The sequence below is a fragment of the Tachysurus vachellii genome, chromosome 10 (genome assembly GCF_030014155.1).
Source record: "Tachysurus vachellii isolate PV-2020 chromosome 10, HZAU_Pvac_v1, whole genome shotgun sequence".
Taxonomy (NCBI): domain Eukaryota; kingdom Metazoa; phylum Chordata; class Actinopteri; order Siluriformes; family Bagridae; genus Tachysurus; species Tachysurus vachellii.
Window position 1 is genome coordinate 975,001 of NC_083469.1, and position 26,646 is coordinate 1,001,646.

The 26,646-nt window shown below is 41.7% G+C and overlaps 2 protein-coding genes across 3 annotated transcripts in view; one reads left to right on the top strand and one right to left on the bottom strand.

Annotated features, from left to right (window-relative positions):
• The window catches only part of tbc1d12a (TBC1 domain family, member 12a), a 21,298-nt gene extending 19,981 nt beyond the window's left edge, over window positions 1-1,317 (bottom strand). For both annotated transcript variants that reach the window (XR_009649094.1, XM_060879084.1), the window contains exon 1: window positions 1-1,317. This exon is cut by the window's left edge and continues 975 nt beyond it. Coding sequence is in view for 1 of the 2 variants with exons in the window: in XM_060879084.1 (XP_060735067.1) it covers window positions 1-869 (869 nt within the window). In the remaining variant the exon portion in view is untranslated.
• Window positions 1,318-10,660: 9,343 nt separating this feature from the next.
• On the top strand, window positions 10,661-12,006 carry LOC132852197 (D(1) dopamine receptor). The gene has a single exon (XM_060879269.1). It carries the CDS (start codon window positions 10,663-10,665, stop codon window positions 12,004-12,006), a length of 1,344 nt encoding a protein of 447 aa, XP_060735252.1. The 5' UTR covers window positions 10,661-10,662.
• The last annotated feature ends 14,640 nt before the right edge of the window (window positions 12,007-26,646 follow it).

Below are 26,646 nucleotides of genomic sequence, written 5' to 3' on the forward strand. Positions count from 1 at the left end.
ACTTCACATGGTCTGATGTTTGTTTCACAGGTTCCTGGCATTTCTTTTCTAACAATTGTGCTGTTATTGCTTCTGCTTTGAGCTGATGCATCTCCAGATGTGGCTAAATTAGCAGTGGGTTCTTTGATATCCACCGTTTCATCAGCTAGCTTTGGACTAATGTTGGTTTCAAAGGTGTGTAAGTTTTCCTCTGCCCACCGAGTCCCTGTTATTTCCCAAGATGTTGTCTGATTTCCACTGGTTTCTCCAATAGCAACAGTTACTTTGGTCCCAAATGGACCACCATGAAAATCCCAAAGATCTGCATCTTCTCCATCCGACGTGTTTCCGGCTGTAGCTGCAGTTAGATTGCCATTAATTTCACTGACGCTAGCTGCGTCGCCAGTTATAGCCCAGTTTACGTTGCTTCCTTTATCGCCAGATGTTCCTGCAGATGTGGTCTGACTGTCACTGGAATCTACAAACACAGCTGTGTTGGCATGGACATCTGCAACTCTTCCAGCTAACGTGTTTGTGTGTCCAGACGCATTCTGAGGATCATCGCTTGATATGAAGCAGCTGGAGTGGGTTCCTCTAGAACCTGATGTTCCTCCAGATGTGATCACACTGCCTTTGGTTCCCCCAAAATATTCTGGTCCTTCAGTTTTACCTGGACTGGTGCGGAATCCCCAAAGTTCCATCTCCTGTCCATTTTCCGAGTTTATAAACCCAGATGTTGTCACGTGAACACCAGAAGAATCAAGAATCTTGTTTTGCTTTACGTTGGGATTGATTTGTCCAAAATGTCCTGTTTCTCTATCTGGTGTCCTGAAGTGTCCAGATGTGTCTGGTTTGAATTCTCCATCCTTTGGTTCCAGACTCAGCTCCATCACGCCATGCGGTTCTGGAACCCCGTTGATCCGAGGTTCCTCAGAAGTGACCCGGTTTCCTGCTGAGTGCCTGGTGTCATTTGGACCTGAATGAAACCCCCTGTTCCTGTGGGTCTGAGCCAGAGGTGGGTGTGTTTTATAGCCTTCAGCTTGGGTGACATCCACAGACAGGTCCTCAGCGTCTTCTGGGTCCAGGTCCTCCAGATCTTCTGGATCCTCCAGGTCTTCTGGATCTTCTGGGTCCTCAGGGTCCGAACCTGAGGGGATTAAACCGCTTTATTAAACCGTCTCCACACCTGACGACCATCTTATTAACCTCTACACACACATGCAGAAACGTTTTATATCCCGACAGCTGAAAGTTTCGCTGTAAAACAAAGCCATCTGATCATCAGCACAAAGATCTACTTCCACCTCACGCTCAAACTCAGACGCCATTTTGAATGAAACGACGCCGGCGGTTTACTTCACAACTGCATCCTCGCTCCCTACAAACGCGCACTACTTAGGGGACACATTAACAGCGCTTCGCTCCCTATCTAGGGCTCTTAATATCCCACACGCTCCATTAGGAACGCGGCCGAAGTGCTGTTCCCCTGACAAGCACTAAATATACACAGGACATGAGCGACATCTACAGGTTATAAAGAGTAACTACACAATAAACTTAATCATAATGACTGACTCAGATACTCTTCATCACTGCTCACATTAAACAGAAGAAGAAGAAGTAAATTATATAAAAAATAGTAATCATTTATTTAGTGACTGTTTTCTGATGTGCTTTAACACATAAACACAGGAGATTTGGACATTATGACCACTAAGTGGCGCTAAACCTCCATCATCATCATCATCATCATCATCATCATTATCATCATTACTTTTTTTGACTTGATCTTTCTTTGCACTTTAATTTAAAAGTTTTGGATTGTCCTTTGTGTTGTTGTTTGCTGATCTCTGGACCTTTTTCCTGTTTTTGTTTATTTTCATTTGCTCCATGTTACGAATCTGGGGTTTGACTGGAGATGAGCTTCAGCAGCTCAAGAACGGCTCATGGAGGAACATCAGCATCTCCTGGCTGATCTGGACACAGAGCTGGTAATGTTCAGTGATGCTCAACAAACCCTTTGCAGTGGGCGGTTTCTGCAGAGCACCGTGCACGTCCATTTTGTTTTTATATCACCAGACAGTCACTGCATGTCCCACTGTGTTTGACCAATAAAATCTGAATGTGGAGGTGAATCAGAGGTGAGAACAGACCTACCATCCTCTCCTTCAGAATAGAAGTATAACATGTGGAATAAAAGGTTGTTGGGTGTCAAACCGCCGGAGAGGAACAGTGTCACTGGAGCTGCTCACAATTTCATCATCTTCACTGTTCAGAAAAACCTCAATACCCAAGACAGCTAAGTGTCTGAACCCTCATGAAGCCTGTTAGATCTTATTCTAACCAATTCAATTTCTCGCCCACATGTAAGCTGGGTTCCACAGACAGTATCCCACAGAAATACAGAAGAGTCACATGCAGCCATCATGGTCCAAACCCCTGCATCTCATCCCACTGCTTGAGTTTATCTTCAGAAAATATTCACAAAAGTGTTCACACCCAGGGTCTGGTCCAGCTTTGTGGAGAAACTGTGTCTCTGCAAGTATAAGTTCTGGTTATCACCCACAGACTGATGGACAAGCTAAATGGGGAAAATGTGGAAGGTGGCTTTTTTGTGCTGAGAATCATGAGGATTGGGCTCGGTTCCTCCTCTAGGTTCCTCCTCTAGGTTCCTCCTCTAGGTTCCTCCAGCCATGAACTGACTGCACCATTCAGCCACACAGTTCACTGTGTCCTTTCCATGTGTCCTGTCTCAAGCCCATCACATCAGGACCATGAACATCTGACGCAACCCTAGATACAATCCACATCACATCACCTGAGGTCTAATCTCACTCACACACACACACACACACACACACACACACACACACACACAAACACACAAACACACACACCTGATCCAATCACATACACGCACACACATACACACACACAAACACACACCTGATCCAATCACACACACACAAACACACACCTGATTTAATCACCCACACACACACACACACACCTGATCCAACCACACACACATGCACACACACACACATGCACAATGCACGCACCTGATCTAATCACACACTCACACACACACACACACCCACCCACACACACACGCACACACACCTGATCCAATCACACACACACACACACACACACTTGATGCAATCACACACACACACAGTGATGGAGGAGAGTGTGTGTGTTTTTATTAGTGTGTCTCATTCATTTGCTTACAGACATTAGAGGAAATTACGTTCATTATTATTAATGCAACCGCTGAGAATAATCTCGCTTTCTCTCCAAGCTGAATGAGATTATTTTCTCTCAGAGCTCTTGGAGCACAGAACTGAATCCATACACACTTTAACAGCTGAAGTTAAACTCTGAGGTTGAGGATGGAGATCAACTTGATCAATCATGTGACATCAGGACAAACACAGCAGCACAATTTATCCCCTTGTCCTCTAACAGGAAATTGGGTTTTTATTTGTTTGACAATATAATATGATGAAACAGAAAAGCAACTAAATAAATGTCCTTAAAATTATATTAAATGTTCAGTGACCTGGGTGCAAGAAACCCACCAGGTAGTCCACGTGGAGTCATCCTCCAAATAAAAGTCTGACGTGATGCTGTGTGAGAGAGAAGATGGTGAGGGTTAATCAGTGGAACAGGAGTCTCGTCTGTCACCAGTAAATCACTGCATGAACAGAGCTGCTGGAATGATGACATTCATCACTGCTTTAACTGAACACAGCGGCATCCACACTCATTATTCAGCAGCTCACACAGTAGAGTAGAACTTCATCCAGAACACACACATTTACTTTTCACTGAGTCACTGAGTCACTGAGCCACTGATTCACTGAGCCTCTGATTCACTGAGTCACTGATTCACTGAGTCACTGATTCACTGAGTCACTGAGCCTCTGATTCACTGAGTCACTGATTCACTGAGTCACTGAGCCACTGATTCACTGAGCCTCTGATTCACTGAGTCACTGATTCACTGATTCACTGAGTCTCTGATTCACTGAGTCTCTGATTCACTGAGTCACTGAGTCACTGATTCACTGAGTCACTGATTCACTGAGTCACTGATTCACTGAGTCACTGAGCCACTGATTCACTGAGCCACTGAGTCACTGATTCACTGAGTCACTGAGTCACTGATTCACTGAGTCTCTGATTCACTGATTCACTGAGTCACTGAGCCACTGATTCACTGAGCCACTGAGTCACTGATTCACTGAGTCACTGATTCACTGAGTCTCTGATTCACTGAGTCACTGATTCACTGAGCCACTGATTCACTGAGTCACTGATTCACTGAGTCTCTGATTCACTGAGTCACTGATTCACTGAGCCACTGATTCACTGAGTCACTGATTCACTGAGTCACTGAGCCACTGATTCACTGAGCCTCTGATTCACTGAGTCACTGATTCACTGAGTCACTGAGCCTCTGATTCACTGAGTCACTGATTCACTGAGTCACTGAGTCTCTGATTCACTGAGTCTCTGATTCACTGAGTCACTGAGTCACTGAGTCACTGAGTCTCTGATTCACTGATTCACTGAGTCACTGAGCCACTGATTCACTGAGCCACTGAGTCACTGATTCACTGAGTCACTGAGTCACTGATTCACTGAGTCTCTGATTCACTGAGTCACTGATTCACTGAGCCACTGATTCACTGAGTCACTGATTCACTGATTCACTGAGTCACTGAGTCACTGAGTCACTGAGTCACTGATTCACTGAGTCACTGAGCCACTGATTCACTGAGCCTCTGATTACTGAGCCACTGTCACATAGTTTGTTTATAATTCTCCCTGTGCTGTAAAGATAATGCTCAGATGACCTAGTACATGTCTGTATAAACACTTTCTGTCAGCTCCATGTGTGTTATTTATATCTGTGTCTAAGTGTCACATAACGATGTAAGTGTTGTATCTGCGGCTGTTTCTGAATTCCGCATCTTGTTCCTTTGTACCACGGCGTACACACAATACCGATAAAGATGCATCAAAGAGCATCAAATCCTTATTAATCCCTGTGTGTGTATGGATTGTGTTGGCATAGTTTAACAGCTTGGAGTTGTGAAAGTCAATTATTGTGTGTCTGAAGTTATTAACAATAAGAGGATTTGTGTGTGTGTGTGTGTGCGTGTATGTGTATGTGTGTGTATGTGTGTATGTGTGTGTGTCTGTGAGTAAGTGTGTGTGTGTATGTGTTTGTGTATGTGTGTGTGTGTTTGTGAGTGTGTGTATGTGTGTGTCTGTGTATGTATGTGTGTGTGTGTGCGTGTGTATATGATTGGATTAGGTGTGTGTGTATGTGTGTGTCTGTGAGTGAGTGTGTACTGTGTATGTGTGTGTATGTGTATATGATTGGATTAGGTGTGTGTGTATGTGTGTGTGTATGTATGTGTGTGTGTGCGTGTGTGTATATGATTGGATTAGGTGTGTGTGTGTGTCTGTGAGTGAGTGAGAGTGAGTGTGTGTATGTGTGTGTGTGTGTATGTGTGTGTCTGTGAGTGTGTGTGTGTGTGTGTGTGTTTGTGTATGTATGTGTGTGTGTATGTGTGTGTATGTGTGTGTGTCTGTGAGTGAGTGTGTGTGTATATGATTGGATTAGGTATGTGTGTGTGTGTGTGTGTATGATTGGATTAGGTGTGTGTGTATGTGTGTGTGTGTCTGTGTGTGTATGTGAATGTGTATGTGTGTGTACGTGTGTGTGTGTCTGTGAGTGTGTGTCTGTGAGTGTGGGTCTGTGAGTGTGTGTGTATATGATTGGATTAGGTGTGTGTGTGTATGTGTGTGTGTGTGTGTATATATGCTTGGATTAGGTGTGTGTGTGTGTGAGTGTGTGTGTACGTGTGTGCGTGTCTGTGAGTGTGTCTGTGAGTGTGTGTGTGTACGTGTGTGTGTGTCTGTGTCTGTGAGTGTGTGTCTGTGAGTGTGTGTGTGTCTGTGAGTGTGTGTGTACGTGTGTGTGTATGTGAGTGTGTGTGTATGTGTGTGTGTCTGTGAGTGAGTGAGTGTGTGTGTGAGAGAGAGAGACATTTCATTAATAAAACTCTTGTTGACTAAAGAACGATCTGCATGTGAGTGCTTGCCATTTTAAATGCTTTGACAACACGTACAATTTGTAAAGCCAATAAAATAAATCTGAATTAAAAATCTATAAATTTTGTCAATAAAGCTGCGTCTATTTGCTGCATGTCTCAACAGACATCAGAAGACTCTTTTCTTTTCTTTTCCTTCCTTTTTTATTGTGTGGTGTTGGATTACTGCCCCTCGGATCGCCCCTGGACTTAAACTCTGGTGTAATATCACATCAGACAACAGTCTGAGTTCAGTTTCAGTTCAGATTCAACACCATCACAGTGACCTGCATCATGAAGTGTTAACAAACACCATCACAGTGACCTGCATCATGAAGTGTTAACAAACACCATCACAGTGACCTGCATCATGAAGTGTTAACAAACACCATCACATTTCTACACTGGTGTCGTCATCACTACTAAACTGAACGCTTTTTATTTGTTTCTTTCCTCCACAGCTGGAATTCTGCAGCACCTCTGGATTGGACCTGTGATGGAGACTTGTGTCCACATACTGTGTGTCCGCATACTGTATGTCCACGTGTGTCCACATACTGTACTGTGTGTCCACATACTGTATGTCCACGTGTGTCCACATACTGTATGTCTACGTGTGTCCACATACTGTGTGTCCACATACTGTCTGTCCACATACTGTGTGTCTGCATACTGTATGTCCACGTGTGTCCACATACTGTATGTCTACGTGTGTCCACATACTGTATGTCTACGTGTGTCCACATACTGTCTGTCCACATACTGTGTGTCCACATACTGTATGTCCTCATGTGTCCACATACTGTGTGTCCACGTGTGTCCACATACTGTGTCCACATACTGTATGTCCACATGTGTCCACATACTGTATGTCTACGTGTGTCCACATACTGTGTCCACATACTGTGTGTCCACATACTGTATGTCCACATGTGTCCACGTGTGTCCACATACTGTGTGTCCGCATACTGTATATCCACGTGTGTCCACATACTGTATGTCCACGTGTGTCCACATACTGTGTGTCCACATACTGTGTGTCCACGTGTGTCCACATACTGTGTGTCCACGTGTGTCCACATACTGTGTGTCCACGTGTGTCCACATACTGTATGTCCACGTGTCCACATACTGTGTGTCCATGTGTGTCCACATACTGTATGTCCACGTGTGTCCACATGCTGTATGTCCATGTGTGTCCACATACTGTGTCCACATACTGCATGTCCACGTGTGTCCACACACTGTATGTCCACGTGTGTCCACACACTGTATGTCCACGTGTCCACACACTGTATGACCACGTGTGTCCACATACTGCGTGTCCACGTGTGTCCACACACTGTATGTCCACGTGTGTCCACATACTGCATGTCCACGTGTGTCCACACACTGTATGTCCACGTGTGTCCACACACTGTATGTCCACGTGTCCACATACTGTATGACCACGTGTGTCCACATACTGCATGTCCACGTGTGTCCACACACTGTATTTCCACGTGTGTCCACATACTGCATGTCCACGCGTGTCCACACACTGTATGTCCACGTGTGTCCACACACTGTATGTCCACGTGTCCACATACTGTATGTCCACGTGTGTCCACATACTGTATGTCCACGTGTGTCCACACACTGTATGTCCACGTGTGTCCACACACTGTATGTCCACGTGTCCACATACTGTATGACCATGTGTGTCCACATACTGCATGTCCACGTGTGTCCACACACTGTATGTCCACGTGTGTCCACATACTGCATGTCCACGTGTGTCCACACACTGTATGTCCACGTGTGTCCACACACTGTATGTCCACGTGTCCACATACTGTATGACCACGTGTGTCCACATACTGCGTGTCCACGTGTGTCCACACACTGTATGTCCACGTGTGTCCACATACTGCATGTCCACGTGTGTCCACACACTGTATGTCCACGTGTGTCCACACACTGTATGTCCACGTGTCCACATACTGCATGTCCACGTGTGTCCACACACTGTATGTCCACGTGTGTCCACATACTGTATGTCCACCTGTGCACTGCAGATCTTTATAATCTTGACTCAGTAAAACTTGACTTAAAATTTATGGTCCCCAGAAAATGTAACTGAAAGCGTCGTTTAATTCTATATGCACTTTTATTATTGTGTGTAAATCACACATAATGTCTGAGATTTGTGTCATTTCAGGTACAACAGTGTGTGTAAATACATGTGAATACTCAGAAGTGCCTGGAGACGAAGGTGTGTTTGTGTTGAGTTTTATATGAAACTGTTAAAGTGTTTATTACTGAACACACACTGAACACACACTACACACTGAACACAAACTGAACACACACTACACACTGAACACAAACTGAACACACACTACACGCACACTGAACACACACTACAGACTGAACACACACTACACACTGAACACACACTACACACACACTGAACACACACACTACACACTGAACACACACTCCACACACACTGAACACACACTACACACTGAACACACACTACACACACACTGAACACACACACTACACACTGAACACACACTCCACACACACTGAACACACACTACACACTGAACACACACTACACACTAAACACACACTGAACACGCACTACACACACACTGAACTGAACACCGTTAAAACTTCTTTCTTCCATCTCAGAAATATTGCCAGATTGCGTCCAATTCTGTCATTTTGTGTTGCTGAGAGACTGATCAACACTTTGTGTTTTCTCGTGTTGATTACTGCAATGCCTTGTTGACTTTGGTGTCTAAAGCTACCTTAAATAAATTACAGCTAGTGCAAAATTCTGCAGTGAGAACACTTACTAGAACAAAGTTAAAAGATCACATTACTCCTGTTCTGGAGTCCTTGCACTGGCTCCACGTTAGGTTTAGGGTTGATTTTAAGATTCTGATGCTTACCTACAAGCCTTACACAGGTTAGCGCCTCAATATCTGACTGATCTTTTAACTCCTTATATTCCATCTCGTGACCTTCGTTCTTCTGAAACTGGTCTTTTAATTGTTCCTTTAACTCGTTTACATTCGACTAGAGATCAGGGCTTTCTCTTCACTAGCTCCAAAACTGTGGAATTCATTACCAACTGAGAGAAGGCAAGTAACATCTCTTGGCACTTTTAAATCTCTGCTTAAAACTCATTTTTTTTAGGGTAGCTTTTAATTTGACTAATTGTAATTTTACATAGTGCTTATTTTATTGTCTGTTTTTGTTGCTTTAATTTTAATCTTTATATCTTTATTTTGCTTTTGTGAAGTGCTTTGAGATGTTCTTTTAAAGGCGCTATAGAAAATAAAGGTTATTATTATTATTATTATTATTATTATTATTATTATTATTATTATTGTTATTATTACACACACCACACACTGAACACACACTGAACATGCACTGAACACACAATGAACACACAATGAACACACAATGAACACACAGAAAGGCAGTTCTGTAATTTAGCATTATACCAATCACATTGTGTGTGGTGTGTGTGAGTGATTGTGTGCGTGTGTGTGCGCGCGTGTGTGTGTGTGCGCGTGTGTGTGTGAGTGAGTGATTATGTGCGTGTGTGTGCGCGCGCGCGTGTGTGTGTGTGTGTGTGCGCACGTGTGTGTGTGAGTGAGTGTGTGTGCGCGCGTGTGTGTGTTCTAAGCACACACGGTCCAATCAGAGTGTGATGATGACTTCAGCTCTTACACGGAGTGAAACAGTGAGGCAGTAAAGAAAAGGAGATAAAGAATAAAGATGGACAGAATCCCGGATTGTCAGAACAGCAGGTTACAGTAACGTGAGCGCGCGCGCGGATAAAAAGGGATTTAAACAATACAGAAGTAAAGACGATGAAGGGAACGAAGGAGTTTAATGTGTCGGTGATGAACGGTGCTTTTATTTCTGCGTGGACGTGAGAAGCTTCAGAAACCCCAGGGATCTTAAACCGAAATTATTAAATGAATTGAAATTGAAATCTATTGTTTTTATGTTTAAAGGAAAAGGGAAATAAATGAAAGCGCGCGCGCAGCCGGAGGAGGACAGGGAGCAGAAGTGCGCGTGAGTCTTAGGACCTGCAGACAGGAGGATTATAGTCTGTTTGTCCAACAAACACAAATAAATGGTGAAGAAAAGCAAGAAAAGCGGGAAAGAACTGGAGTTTCCTAAAGAATCAGGAAGACAGACATGGAGGAAGAATCACATCTTCAGTACAGAGGGAAGTTTTAGACACGAGGAAAGATTTGGATCTTCACAAAATCCAGAAAAACAGGACATTCGGTAATGAAAACGTCTGTAAGAAATCTGAGATCCATCTTATTTTAGTTTAATTAAAGTGCAGAGACTGTTTTATTTTATTTTATTATTATTATTATTTTTTGTATTTTGATTTTTTTTATTTATTTCATATGGAGAAATTTGCTTGTGTACCAGAGAATCTGTGACTCCACTGATGGACTTTTACCTTCTAATCTTTTGGATAAATTCAGAATATTCAGTAAAATCCGTGTGAAGGTGCACGAGGAAGTGATCGGACTTGACACAAATGATGAACTTGACGAACAACACGGCGGTGGTGCGAGCAGACGATGATGAGGATGAGGATGGGGCGGAGCGTGGGCGGAGCGCGAGGGTCCTGCTGGGATTCGTTCTGTTCTTGCTGATTGTGTGGACGCTGCTGGGGAACACGCTGGTGTGCGCCGCCGTGGTAAAGTTCAGGCACCTTCGCTCCAAAGTCACCAACTTCTTTGTGATCTCGCTGGCCGTGTCGGACCTGTTCGTGGCTGTGCTCGTGATGCCATGGGAGGCGATGTCTGCAGTGGCGGGGGCGTGGCTCTTCGGCCGCGTGTTCTGCGCCATCTGGGTGGCGTTCGACATCATGTGCTCGACAGCCTCCATCTTGAATTTGTGCATCATCAGCGTGGATCGCTACTGGGCCATCGCGAGCCCGTTCCGTTACGAGCGCAAGATGACGCAGCGTGTGGCCTTTGTGATGATCGGCGTGGCCTGGACACTGTCTGTGCTCATCTCCTTCATCCCCGTGCAGCTGAACTGGCATGAGGCAGACGAGGACGAAGACGCCGACATCCTCGGAGAGTTTAACTTCAACGGGAGCGTTAGCAACGACAACTGTAAAGCTAACCTAAACCGCACGTATGCTATCTCCTCCTCACTGATCAGCTTCTATATCCCGGTGGTGATCATGATTGCGACGTACACACGGATTTTCCGCATCGCGCAGAAGCAAATTAGACGGATTTCCTCGCTGGAGAGAGCAGCAGGACACGACTGCGGCGGAGAGAATTCTAACTCGCTGAAAACGGCTTTTAAAAAAGAAACGAAGGTCCTGAAGACGCTGTCTGTCATCATGGGTGTGTTCGTGTGCTGCTGGCTGCCGTTCTTCGTGCTCAACTGCGTGGTGCCGTTCTGCCAGTGCGTCAGCGACACCACCTTTGCCGTCTTCGTGTGGTTCGGCTGGGCCAATTCCTCACTCAACCCCGTCATCTACGCCTTTAACGCAGACTTCCGCAAGGCTTTCTCCTCCATTCTGGGCTGCCACAAACTGTTTCCCAGCAGCACCGTCGAGGCCGTGAACTTCAGCAATGAGCTGGTGTCTTATCACCATGACACCACGCTACAGAAAGAAGCTCCGCCTCTGATTCCGCTCAAAGAAGAAGACCGTGTGCTGCGGGCACGTAAGACTTCCTCTCTGAGCTCCTCCTCTTCCTGTGTCGGAGTGGGTGGAGTGTTTCGTGATCACACTCACGTGCTGCTGCCCAGCGTGGGTCGGTGCGAGTGTGACGCAGAGATCTCACTGGACACCATCACACCCTTCACCTCCACCGCCATGATGGAGTGCGGCGGGATCCCGGGACAAATCATCAACGAGTGACGCCGGCGATAATCCACCAGCGTGGAGGAAAAGAATGTTTAAAAAACCAATAACATCACACAAGAGATCTGATCAATACTCAATAATCAATCATCAATAATCAGTCTGTTGACTTGATGATTGAGGAAGTGTTCAGGTCCTGAGTGATGAACCAACACCAGAGAAGTGAAAGAACATGTTAATGAACACTGTATAATAAAAACCAAGAACCAGGAAACACCAATGTTATAAAGTTCTACACAGAACCTTTAAGGGTCCATTTTTAAAATATTAATAATAATAAAAATAATAAATAAGAATAATAGTTGTAGCTGGTTCTGGTTTGCTCCTGTACTGTGTGTTCTGTGTGTATTTTCCCTGTGTGTGTATGTGAGTGTGTGTGTGATTGTGTTCTCTGTGTCTGTGTTCTCTGTGTCTGTGTCTCTGTGTGTGTGCGAGTGCATGTGTGTGTGTGTGTGAGTGTGTTCTCTGTGTGTGTGTTTACGTGTTTTTCTGATCTCTGTCTCTGTGTGTGTGCGAGTGCACGTGTGTGTGTGAGTGTGAGTGTGTTCTCTGTGTTTGTGTTCTCTGTGTCTGTGTTCTCTGTGTGTGTGTGTGAGTGTGTTCTCTGTGTCTGTGTTCTCTGTGTGTGTGTGTGAGTGTGTTCTCTGTGTGTGTTTGTGTGTATGTGTTTTTACGTGTGTTTTTCTGTCTCTGTGTGTGTGGGAGTATGTGTGAGTGCACGTGTGTGTGTGAGTGTGAGTGTGTTCTCTGTGTTTGTGCTCTGTGTGTGTGTGTGTGTGTGAGTGTGTTCTGTGTGTGTGTGTGAGAGTGTGTTCTCTGTGTGTGTGTGTGTGTGTGAGAGAGTGTGTTCTGTGTGTGTGTGTGTGTGAGAGTGTGTTCTCTCTGTGTGTGTGTGTGAGTGTGTTCTGTGTGTGTGTGTTTGTGTGTGTTTGTGTGTGTGTGTGTGAGAGTGTGTGTGAGAGTGTGTTCTCTGTGTGTGTGTGTGTGTGAGAGTGTGTTCTATGTGTGTGTGTGTGTGTGTGTGTGAGAGTGTGTTCTACAGTATGTGTGTGTGTTTGTGTGTGTGTTTGTGTATGTGTGTTTGTGTGTTTGTGTGTGTGTGTGTGTGTTTGTGTGTGTGTGTGTTTGTGTGTGTGTGTTTGTGTGTGTGTTTGTGTGTGTGTGTGAGAGTGTGTTCTATGTGTGTGTGTTTGTGTGTGTGTGAGAGTGTGTTCTGTGTGTATGTGTGTGTGTTTGTGTGTGTGTGTGAGAGTGTGTTCTGTGTGTATGTGTGTGTGTTTGTGTGTGTGTGAGAGTGTGTTCTGTGTGTGTGTGTATGTGTGAGAGTGTGTTCTGTGTGTGTGTGTGTGTGTGTGAGAGAGTGTGTTCTATGTGTGTGTGTGTGTGTTTGTGTGTGTTTGTGTGTGTGTGTGTGTGTTTGTGTGTGTGTGTGTTTGTGTGTGTGTTTGTGTGTGTGTGTGTGTTTGTGTGTGTGTGTGTGTGTGTGTGTGTGTTTACGTGTATTTCTCTGATCAGGAGCAGTAATAGCTGTGTGTCTGTGTCTCTGTGTGTGTGGAGTGTGATGGTGTTCCAGCTGTGTGTGAGTCTGAGGTCTCTGTGTAAAAGCCACAGCTCAGAGGCTCAGAGGTTCCCTGTAGAACTCTCTCATCAGGAACCGCAGTAATACACACGCTGTCATGGTGATGAAGCTGATGATCCACAGCAGAACGTCACACCTTCAGAAACTTCTGCCTTTTTATTTTTATTTTTTCTGTGAATAGATTTTTTCTGATGCTGTAATATTATTTATTAAGATCATCAATGTTTAAAATAGTGATTTATTAAAGACATTTATGATTTATGAAGACATCTGCAAAACGTGTGTGTGTGTGTGTGTGTGTGTGTGTGTGTGTGTGGAATTGCTTTTGTTTGTGCTGTATTTTATTTTAAAATGTAAGGAATAAAATGACACTTGTTTATGGCGTCGTCACGTGTGAACTCTCTCCACTGTATTTAAACTCATTAAAGCTTTCATTAGGATTTCATGTTGCTTGTGCTGCAGAAAGTTTTGGCACCCCTCTATCATCCCCAACAGTCTAATGCAGTGGCATCAGCAACCAGAATGTGACATGCTCATGTGTCACTCACACTGTAACCATGACAACACTTACTAGGATCTAGAGTTATTATTTTTAGCAGATTAATAAAGTAAATGATGAAATAAAGATCTGTGTAACGTCGGTTGCATCACAAATACATCACAAAACAATCAGAAAAACACTGAGCAAAACTGATGATCATGGATCTTAGCTAAAGCAGGACATGACAGAAATGACCTTAAAGAAGCCTACAGTTTCTTTACAACATTTACAAATGACACAGATGTAATGAGATGTTTGTGCAGTATGTAATGTTTGTGCAGTGTGTAATGTTTGTGCAGTGTGTAATGTTTGTGCAGTGTGTAATGTGTGTGCAGTGTGTAATGTGTGTGCAGTGTGTAATGTTTGTGCAGTGTGTAATGTGTGTGCAGTGTGTAATGTGTGTGCAGTGTGTAATGTTTGTGCAGTGTGTAATGTTTGTGCAGTGTGTAATGTGTGTGCAGTGTGTAATGTTTGTGCAGTGTGTAATGTGTGTGCAGTGTGTAATGTTTGTGCAGTGTGTAATGTTTGTGCAGTGTGTAATGTGTGTGCAGTGTGTAATGTTTGTGCAGTGTGTAATGTTTGTGCAGTGTGTAATGTGTGTGCAGTGTGTAATGTTTGTGCAGTGTGTAATGTGTGTGCAGTGTGTAATGTGTGTCCAGTGTGTAATGTTTGTGCAGTGTGTAATGTTTGTGCAGTGTGTAATGTGTGTGCAGTGTGTAATGTTTGTGCAGTGTGTAATATGTGTGCAGTGTGTAATAAGATGTTTGTGCAGTATGTAATGTGTGTGTAGTGTGTAATAAGATGTTTGTGCAGTGTGTAATGTTTGTGAAGTGTGTAATGTGTGTGCAGTGTGTAATGTGTGTGCAGTGTGTAATGTTTGTGCAGTGTGTAATGTTTGTGCAGTGTGTAATGTGTGTGCAGTGTGTAATGTTTGTGCAGTGTGTAATGTGTGTGCAGTGTCTAATGTGTGTGCAGTGTGTAATGTTTGTGCAGTGTGTAATGTTTGTGCAGTGTGTAATGTGTGTGCAGTGTGTAATGTTTGTGCAGTGTGTAATATGTGTGCAGTGTGTAATAAGATGTTTGTGCAGTATGTAATGTGTGTGTAGTGTGTAATAAGATGTTTGTGCAGTGTGTAATGTTTGTGAAGTGTGTAATGTGTGTGCAGTGTGTAATAAGATGTTTGTGCAGTGTGTAATGTGTGTGCAGTGTGCAATGTTTGTGCAGTGTGTAATGTTTGTGCAGTGTGTAATGTGTGTGCAGTGTGTAATGTGTGTGCAGTGTGTAATGTTTGTGCAGTGTGTAATGTTTGTGCAGTGTGTAATGTGTGTGCAGTGTGTAATGTTTGTGCAGTGTGTAATGTTTGTGCAGTGTGTAATGTGTGTGCAGTGTGTAATGTGTGTGCAGTGTGTAATGTTTGTGCAGTGTGTAATGTGTGTGCAGTGTGTAATGTGTGTGCAGTGTGTAATGTTTGTGCAGTGTGTAATGTTTGTGCAGTGTGTAATGTTTGTGCAGTGTGTAATGTTTGTGCAGTGTGTAATGTGTGTGCAGTGTGTAATGTTTGTGCAGTGTGTAATATGTGTGCAGTGTGTAATGTTTGTGCAGTGTGTAATGTGTGTGCAGTGTGTAATGTTTGTGCAGTGTGTAATATGTGTGCAGTGTGTAATAAGATGTTTGTGCAGTATGTAATGTGTGTGTAGTGTGTAATAAGATGTTTGTGCAGTGTGTAATGTTTGTGAAGTGTGTAATGTGTGTGCAGTGTGTAATGTGTGTGCAGTGTGTAATAAGATGTTTGTGCAGTGTGTAATGTGTGTGCAGTGTGCAATGTTTGTGCAGTGTGTAATGTTTGTGCAGTGTGTAATGTTTGTGCAGTGTGTAATGTTTGTGCAGTGTGTAATGTTTGTGCAGTGTGTAATGTTTGTGCAGTGTGTAATATGTGTGCAGTGTGTAATAAGATGTTTGTGCAGTATGTAATGTGTGTGTAGTGTGTAATAAGATGTTTGTGCAGTGTGTAATGTGTGTGTAGTGTGTAATAAGATGTTTGTGAAGTGTGTAATGTGTGTGCAGTGTGTAATAAGATGTTTGTGCAGTGTGTAATGTTTGTGCAGTGTGTAATGTGTGTGCAGTGTGTAATGTTTGTGCAGTGTGTAATGTGTGTGCAGTGTGTAATGTTTGTGCAGTGTGTAATATGTGTGCAGTGTGTAATGTGTGTGCAGTGTGTAATGTTTGTGCAGTGTGTAATGTGTGTGCAGTGTGTAATGTTTGTGCAGTGTGTAATATGTGTGCAGTGTGTAATAAGATGTTTGTGCAGTATGTAATGTGTGTGTAGTGTGTAATAAGATGTTTGTGCAGTGTGTAATGTTTGTGAAGTGTGTAATGTGTGTGCAGTGTGTAATGTGTGTGCAGTGTGTAATAAGATGTTTGTGCAGTGTATAATGTGTGTGCAGTGTGCAATGTTTGTGCAGTGTGTAATGTGTGTGCAGTGTGTAATGTAATGTTTGTGCAGTGTGTAATATGTGTGCAGTGTGTAATAAGATGTTTGTGCAGTATGTAATGTGTGTGTAGTGTGTAATAAGATGTTTGTGCAGTGTGTAATGTTTGTGAAGTGTGTAATGTGTGTGCAGTGTGTAATGTGTGTGCAGTGTGTAATAAGATGTTTGTGCAGTGTATAATGTGTGTGCAGTGTGCAATGTTTGTGCAGTGTGTAATGTTTGTGCAGTGTGTAATGTTTGTGCAGTGTGTAATATGTGTGCAGTGTGTAATAAGATGTTTGTGCAGTATGTAATGTGTGTGTAGTGTGTAATAAGATGTTTGTGCAGTGTGTAATGTGTGTGTAGTGTGTAATAAGATGTTTGTGAAGTGTGTAATGTTTGTGCAGTGTGTAATAAGATGTTTGTGCAGTGTGTAATGTGTGTGCAGTGTGTAATAAGATGTTTGTGCAGTGTGTAATGTGTGTGCAGTGTGTAATGTGTGTGCAGTGTGTAATGTTTGTGCAGTGTGTAATGTTTGTGCAGTGTGTAATGTTTGTGCAGTGTGTAATAAGATGTTTGTGCAGTGTGTAATAAGATGTTTGTGCAGTGTGTAATAAGATGTTTGTGCAGTGTGTAATAAGATGTTTGTGCAGTGTGTAATAAGATGTTTGTGCAGTGTGTAATAAGATGTTTGTGCAGTGTGTAATGTGTGTGCAGTGTGTAATGTGTGTGCAGTGTGTAATGTTTGTGCAGTGTGTAATATTTGTGCAGTGTGTAATAAGATGTTTGTGCAGTATGTAATGTGTGTGTAGTGTGTAATAAGATGTTTGTGCAGTGTGTAATAAGATGTTTGTGCAGTGTGTAATAAGATGTTTGTGCAGTGTGTAATAAGGTGTTTGTGCAGTGTGTAATAAGATGTTTGTGCAGTGTGTAATAAGATGTTTGTGCAGTGTGTAATAAGGTGTTTGTGCAGTGTGTAATAAGATGTTTGTGCAGTGTGTAATGAGATGTTTGTGTGTTGTAGATCAGATTGTGATGTAGATGTTGATTAGATCGTTTGAGCTGTCAGTATGATTCGGTACTGTTTTAGTAATTGGTCATGAGGCTCCGCCCCATTAACTGATCCACCAATCATCAGAAGGAGAAGCTGTGTGTGACCTGGACACAGGAAGAGCACAGTTTGTAGAGATGTTTGTTTTCTATGCACAAAATAATTCATAGCACAATACTGCAGTGAGATATTTGATCATTTGATCTTCTTAAACATTGGACACAAAACAACCTTCTCACTTCAACCTTGGAACACTTTCAGCTCCACACATCGTAAAGCTCCTCATTCTTAGTCACTAACGAGACTCATTATTTCCACTGACTTCCTCTGTTTGATGTTTGTTGTTATTTCTCACAGCTGAATTTCACAAGAACAAAGTGCAGCCCGAGGCGTCTCGTCTGCGTTTAGAGTAACGTTGTCTGCAAAGGGAGAATTTTTTACCTCAGAAACCAGGAAACAAACAGACCACTGTGACATCTGATCTAAAACACTAGGACACATTAGACATCAGGCAGCAGGAATAAGAGAACAGCAAATAAATATGATATACATCTATTTTTAAAAATGATGTGCCCCAACAAAGTGCTAACGAAACTGATCAACACTGCTATCAGAATCAGTTCTGAATCATGTCTGAATCACTAAATCAGTTTTGAATCACTTCTAAATCAGTTCTGAATCAGTTCTGAATAAGTTCTGAATCATGTCTGAATCACTAAATCAGTTCTGAATCAGTTCTGAATCATGTCTGAATCAGTCCAAATCACTCTTAAATCAGTTCTAAATTAGTTCTGAATCAGTTACAGATCACCTTAGAATCAGTTCTGAATCATGAATGAATCAGTCCAAATCACTTCTGAATAAGTTCTAAATTAGTTCTGAATCCCTTCTGAATCAGATCTTATACAGTGGTGGATGCATCGTGTATTGACTGCAGGTTAAAAAACTACATTGACGTTTATTTGCTTTTACATGTGACAGATGCTGGATGTAGAGATGAAGATAGAGAACAGAAGATAGAATTGAGTTTCAGTGTTTCAGCATTTCAGCTGTTCAGTATATTACTAATTGTTTCAGCATGTTTTATAGTGTTTCAGTATTTCACCGCTCTGTGTGAGTGTTTCAGTATTTCACAGTAATAGAGTTTCAGTGTTTGAGTGTTTTTGTGTTCGTCAGTGTCTCTCTTTATCTCCCTCTGTCCCGTGTCTCTGATCTATTTCAATCTCTTAAAAACACCACTCCACACAAATTGGGGGAAATGATGAAGCGAGACAAAAGAAATATGTGTGTGTGTGTGTGTGTGTGTGTGTGTGTGTGTGTGTGTGTGTGTGTGTGTTGGGGGGTCAGAAGTCATCCAGCTGCATGGAGCTTTTCACTTTTCATCCTGAACAACAAAAGAGTCTGAGAGTCTGCGCACACCAACCTATAACACACACACACACACACACACACACACACACACACACACACACACTCACACATACACACACATACGCACACACACACACAAACACACACACACACTCACACACACTCACACATACACACACATACACACACACGCACACACACAAGCAAACACACACACAAACACACACACTGTGTCATCACTGAGTCACTGCTTTAACAGGTGTATGATTCAAGGACAAATCCAGAACAATTCCAATCCTATAAATCATAAAATATCCAAAAAAAATATAAATTTTAGTTTAGATTTAAAGTCCTAAAATGACACAGTTCTAGTTGAACTCTTGTATGTTTTATGTAAAAACCTACAAAAAGCTTTGTATTTATAATCTTTCATTTTGTCGTAATAACTAGAACCTGACAGGACCTTAACATTTCACTTCCTGCATGAGAAACTGATGCACACAAGCGTGTTCTTCAGGAGTTTTCTGATATCTGAGCGCTGTTATAGTTATAGTTATTGTTATATTCAAAATACTAATCAATTGTGTCAGTCAGCTGTATGGTCTGGTCTAGGTCTGGTCTAACTAAGAAATTAGTATTGGGTCTGTGCTGAACTCAGAGTTTGTTCTGACCCATTAGTTCCTCAGGAGCTCTCGGTTACACAATTATAGACTGTTGTAGAAATGACATTATTTACATTAACATATTTCCTATCTAGTGTCACCAAATGAGGATGAGGTTCACTTCTGAACCTGGTTCCTCTCAAGAGAGTTTTTCCTTGCCGCCATCTGTATTCATGTACAGTATGTATATCATTTGTTTATTTTATTATTTCTTCTTCTTCTTATATATTTATTTATTTATTTTTCTCTTCTGTTTCTATACTTCTGTAAAGATGCTTTGAGACAATGTGAATTGTTAAAAGCACTATACAAATAAATTGAATCGAATTGAATTGTATTGTATTTCATAAAACATTGTATTAACTCTGAAATTGTAGCTAACACCATCCTTCCTGTCGGGCTTCAGATCAAACAACATGCCATCAATCACGCTAATGGAATGAAACAAAACACTTCTCTGTCTATTTCAGATCGATAATAACTGATCGTTCTGGATCTTTTTAGAAAATGGAGCTGTAATGTGGATTACTGGGAACAAAGATGAAGGAGGTTCAAAATGTTTCCACAGCATCAGGATCAGTACATCCACCTCCAGACAACACGGGAAACAAGCAAATGAAGCAAGCAAAAACTCTTTTGCTCAACGTCGCTAGCTTCTAACATTACACAAAAACATACCTTTAACAAAAGTAGCATGAGGCAAAATTAGCATACCCACACGTTACAGTGTGATACACGAAGATACTGCATTATACTAACAATTTACTGTGGGTTACATTGACACTACTAAAGTAAGTAAGCTGTGAATATACTAATGCTATATTGTGTTGCTAACATTTAGCATCACACATTTTAAATCTTTGTATGCTAATTCTAATTAATGTAGTATGTGTTATACTGATACTGATTATACTAATATACTATTGCTATACTAATCCTATTGCACTAAAAATACAGTATGTATGCGCCAATGCTAACACGATATATAACACATAATATACATAGCAATACATTACTGTGCTGTAATACTGTACCTAGAGCTACAGTGATAGTGAGTAAGTATGAACTAGTAAATATTAATGCTAACGTATGTATTATACTGACACTATACTAGTATACTGTTGCTATTGCAATGCTAGTACATACTAATGCTATAGCATGCACAATATTATACTGAACTTAAAGCGTTTATACGCTACTGTTAGTATGTGTTAATGCTAATGTATGTATTATACTGACACTAACATATTGCTACAATGCTATAGTACGTACTATACTGATATTATTCCAATAATACGCGAATATTAATAATGTTGTACAGTATATTATACTGAATTTAAAACATTTATACACTAAAGTTACTATGTGGTAATGCTAAGGTACTGATACTAATATTCTGCAATAAAGCTATAGTGTGTACTAAATGCTAATACACTGTTGCTATAGTAACACTATATGATATATTGTGGTGAATTTAGAAGGTTGTTAATATAATTCTAGCTCATGCTACAGCTATAGTACTATTCTTTTATACAGAACTACAAAATACAGAACGAGATGACGGCATTCATGCTAATAAACACTGGTATTTATCTCAGTCTTTCAGCTCATGAACATTTATGTGCTGATCGAGGAGTAAAATCTCATCTGACTCACAGCCTGAGCATATTTTTACACTGAGTGTGTGACACAAGGCTATAAAAGAATGTAAAAGCTTTTGAACTCCTCTTCAGTCCTCCTCGAGAGTGTCTCCATCACCCGCAATCACTGTCTTCATGTGTGTGTGTGCGTGCGTGTGTGTGTGTGTGAAGGCAAACGATTGGGGTGGGTTGAGTGCCCTTGTATGAAGTGTGTATGTGTGTGTTATCCTTGTTGTCCTTTATTTATGTTCTTTTTCAAATTCAGAGACATTAATCTAAACAATACAAATGCAATGAATCCTGGACAGCTCAGCACTTTTTTGGTCTTAGTGGAAAATAATTTACTATAGATAATTGTGTGTGTGTGTGTGTGTGTGTGTGTGTGTACTCGAATCCAGAAATTTGCATAGCTGATGTTCATTGCTCTGTGAGTGAGTGTGTGTCAGGGGTTAAAGTAAAATAACGTGTGACATAAACATGCCTAGCTGCCTATAGCTAGAATTTGTGCTATGTTTGTTTCTCTCTTTGTGACTTCATTGTCACACAGAGTCAGAAAACACATCAACAAGTCAGTTTGAGATCTCAGAGCAGACTGAGGAGTCACCACTCCTGTACACCACTTGCTCACCTGATCATTTATTTAACAGACTCCATCTTTCCTCTGACACGAGACTTGTTCAATGAACTTTTATTAAACATGTCCTTGATGAATAAAATCACAGAATATTTTATATTGATCATTCCATGTTGGTTCCTGTTATACTTATAACCCCACTCAGCATTTAGAATGATTTATAAACCCACTCAGAGCATTTAGAATGATTTATAATCCCACTCTTAGCTTTTAGAATGACTTATAATCCCACTCTATCGAACCCCCAACCCTGGAGGTGTGAGGCGAATGTGCTAACCACTAAGCCCCGGATGAATCTCTGATTGAAATTGGCAAATCCTGGAAATCGCTGGAGTTGTTTGCAGGACTCGGGACGTGGCCAGTCCTCCACCGCGTTATCCGATTGGGGTCCGTTGACGGTTGCCTGAAACACAGCCAGCACGTTATTTAAAGAAAAAAAAGGCTCTAACTGGGAAGAGGACGGGCGTATGATTCTGGCCTCCATCTCGGGGGCTGTCAGGTGGTACTAGTGACCCCGTGGGGGCATGAAACCAGGCAGGAGGTCAATAGTACAATCGTAAGGAGGATGCAGCCCTGGCCTTACTGAAAACTTGTCTGAGATCATGGTTAATGGTGGGGATAGAAAAACTGGATAGAAAAAAGCAGGGTGTTTCCCAGTTTAGGACTTGGCCGGTGGTCCAGTCTATGTTTGGGTTGTGTTTTGCCAGCCAGGGCAAGAGAGGATACTGAGGAGCAGGGTCAGGTGTACAAAGATAACTGTTAACTGGAGATAACTCCAGATAACTGGAGCGAGGCTGACTTTGTACTATACTTAGTGCTGCTGTTTCCGCTTCGTGTGGCACTCTGTAGTACGCCGGTTAATTTTAGTGACCAGAATGATGAGATCATCAAGCACAGAATTTTTGTATTATCTAAATATAAATATAAATCTTTATTTAACCTTTTGTTTTATGTTTATGTTCTGTAATGCTGCTTTCAGACAATGTCAATTGTTAAAACTGCTATACAAATAAATGTGAATGTTTGAATATGGGGTTCCACACACTGTCAATGGTGCAATGTGGAATTCTATGGTGAATTCATAACATTACACTGAATATGGCTTTATTTTTCATCTAGTATTTACACAAAGGGTACATTGTGAATGTTTCATTTTTTATTGCAACAACTCAAGGCAACGTTCTGTCAAAAATCATATGTGTAAAAGGTGAAGCACTCACCTGTGTGAAAAGGTTTGTAATCATGATTTTATTATACTGTAGTTCTACAGACCAAGGATGAAACTCAGGAGTGTTATTTAATCTCTGGCTTAAACCCTCAAAAACTGAACTGAGAGAAAGTGTAGCGCAGTCACTGCAATTCAGTTTCAGTCATTAGAATTTTGTTTGAGTGAAACATGTTTATCTGTCAGCGATGCGGGGATAAAAACAGACCCAAATGCAAGATAGCATAAAAATAAACTGATTTAATAAATAAAACACACAACACAAAGACACAGACAAAACCAGACATGACACAAGACGTGACCAAAGACGACACACAAGACGAGGATTCCGTGCCGTCATAGACAACGTGACACAGTTAAATACACAAGGAACAGGTGTGCAGAGACGAGGAAGAGTAAACAAGGGCGGGGCAGACACGTGACACAAAACAAACAAACGCACATGGCCAAAAGTCTGGGCTGGATCGTGACATTATCACTTCATCCTGATGAGCCACGGCTCTGTAAGAACTGTTTCTTTAAACACCTCTCAGGTTCTTCACTAAAATACCCCTTTAAAGACACACTTATGCTCCTAAAAACTGCTCTCATTCCACTCTATGCACCAGAAAAAGTCCGGTTCCACTAAACACTCCTCAGAGGCAGTATTATTGCCCTAAATACCCCAGCATGCTCTCTCTTCAAGGGTCACCATTTAATTTGGAACAGGTTTTACACCGCATGCCCTTCTTGGTGCAACCCTCCCAGTTAATCCGGCTTGGTACCAGCACTAAACTGGTACACGGTAAACTCCCTCATTGGTGGGGTAACAGTAAATACACCAGAATTAAGAGTCCAGTTTAAGTAAATACCCCCTCAGAAAAAGTATTATTTACATATACTACCTCTGGAAATATGTTCTATTCTCCAAAAAACTTTGTGTCCTATTCATTTAAATACCCCTGAGAGACCAACCAGGAGGCAGAGTTCAGAAAGATGACAGCTCTTGTGAAAACGCTGTTCCTCTGTGTGCTGGTTTTTGTCTGGAGGCTCCTGAAGTGCCTACCAGAAGGAAGGTGGACAAACAGTTTACGGGAAGTGTGAGAGGAGTCTTTAAGAATGCTGCGAGCTCAACACAGACAGCGTTTTCTTTGGATGATCTCAATCACATAGCGATAAAAGCTCTCCAGAATGGCTGAAGACAGGTGATGTCTCTTCAGTGTCCTCAAGAAGAACAGGTGCTGGTGATATTTCTTGACCAGGCAGAAGGTGTTAGTGGTCCAGGACAGGTCCTCAGAGATGTGGATCCCCAGGACCTTGAAGCTGGAGACATAAATACCCTACTGAGAAAGTCCAGTTCCCTAAATACCCCACTGGAACAGACCAGTGTACATAAATACACCATGGTTATGGCCCAGTGTCAATAAATACCCCATTGAGTCTGCCCTGTTCTCCAACATTCCTCTCTTCCTCTCAGTCCATTTCCCCTAAATACTGACCCTAAAGACAGTTTTGTGTCTTTGTCCCGCTGTCTTTATAAAGAAAATCTTCTCCTCCTCTATCAGTCTGCTCTGTGTGTATAATAGATAAAATTAAACAGACTTAAATTAATCTGTTTGTTACATAAATTCAAGTTTATTTGTATAGCGCTTTGAACAATTGACATTGTCTCAAAGCAGCTTTACAGAAAATAAATATAGAACAAAAGATTTATATAAAAATTAATATAATACAAAAATTCCTGATTAATATTAGATATATTTAAATTTGTTTGTATTTATCCCAATGAACAAGTCTGAGGTGACTCAGGTGACTGTGGGGAGGAAAAACTCCATTAGATGGTAAAGGAAGGAACCTCTCAAGGTTCTCCAGGAAACTCCAGAGTCCAGTTAGACTCTGGAGCTGGTAGATCTCTAGATGCCTGAGGATCCTCACAGAGTCGGCCTCATCTCAGTGGAGGTCCAAACACAGAAGACAATCTGAGCTGGTACAATTTCTGGATGACTCGGGATGGGTAAAAAGAGAGAAGCAGTGGAGAGGAATTAACGTATCTGCTGTTCATAATATTAACAAGCACTAGATGATAATGTGCATTTGGTCTGATGTAATAGAGCACAATATTATGGGATGTATTATGTGTATGTCTGACTAAAGAGATGAGTATTATATTTTATTAGATTATATTTTAATCTACATTTAAACTGTGAAAGTGTGTCTGAGCCCCGAACAATATCAGGAAGACTATTATAGAGTTTGGGAGCTAAATAAGAAAACGCTCTACCACCTTTAGTAGACTTAGATATTCTGGGAACTACCAGAAGTCCTGAGTTTTGTGATCTCAGAGAGCGTGAAGGATTGTAACGTGTTAAGCCACGTTCACACTGCAAGTCTTAATGCTCAATTCGGATATTTTGCTCAGATCTGATTTTTTTGTTTGGCTGTTCACATTACCTTTTAAAATGTGGCCTATATCAGATACCAGTGTGAACTGTTTGCTGTTTCAAACTGACCCGCATGCGCAAACGAACAATAACAATGACGTCACACGCAGCACGCCGTTGCGCTAAAAAGTTGGCAAGGTTATGGGGGAAGTATCATCTGGTGCAAGCAAACATATCATGTAATGCTATAATGTGATGTATTCAATGCAAACATTATGAGCTGGTTCACGTAACCACTTTATATAACACTCTTAACACACACGTTACCAGTCACGTTTGTGTCACGTTTTCGCCGGCGCAAAAAAAAAAAAAAGTTTTCGCCGGCGCATAATTGTGACGAATGTCGATGTAGATTGACGTAAAAGTCGCATCAAATCCGCCTTGGCTGTTCACACTGCGGCCACATTGGAAAAAATCAGATTTGGGTCTGATTCAGGACCACATATGGAAGTGTTTTTTGAGTGTTCACACTACTCCTGAAGAAGTATGACCTGGTCACTTGACCCCAAAAAAATCGGATTTGGGCCACTTTTACCTACAGTGTGAACGTGGCCTTAGAAGACTAGTTAGATACATGGGAGCTAAACCATTAAGAGCTTTGTACGTAAGTAGCAGCAGTTTGTGATCAATTCTAAACTTAACAGGTAGCCAGTGTAGAGATGATAAAATTGGGGTTATATGGTTATACTTTCTTGTCCTAGTGAGAACTCTGGCAGCTGCATTTTAGTTATTTCATCTGGTTTTGATGAGATATATAACTGTGTATCATCACCATAACAGTGGAAACTAATCCCATGTCTTCTAATAATGTTCCCTAATGGAAGCATGTATATCGAGAAAAGCAGAGGACCTAAAACTGATCCTTGAGGGACCCCATAATTAACTGGTAATAAACTGGAGGATTCAGCATTTAATTCTACAAAATGGTATCGATCAGACAGGTAGGATCTAAACCAACTTAAAGCCTGTCCATGAATACCTGTGTAATTTTGTAAGCGATCTAGGAGAATGTTGTGATCTATAGTGTCGAATGCAGCACTAAGGTC

Excerpts from the sequence above, each read along its gene's own strand:
- LOC132852197 (XM_060879269.1), top strand. The coding sequence starts at position 10,663 with ATGAACTTGACGAACAACACGGCGGTGGTGCGAGCAGACGATGATGAG.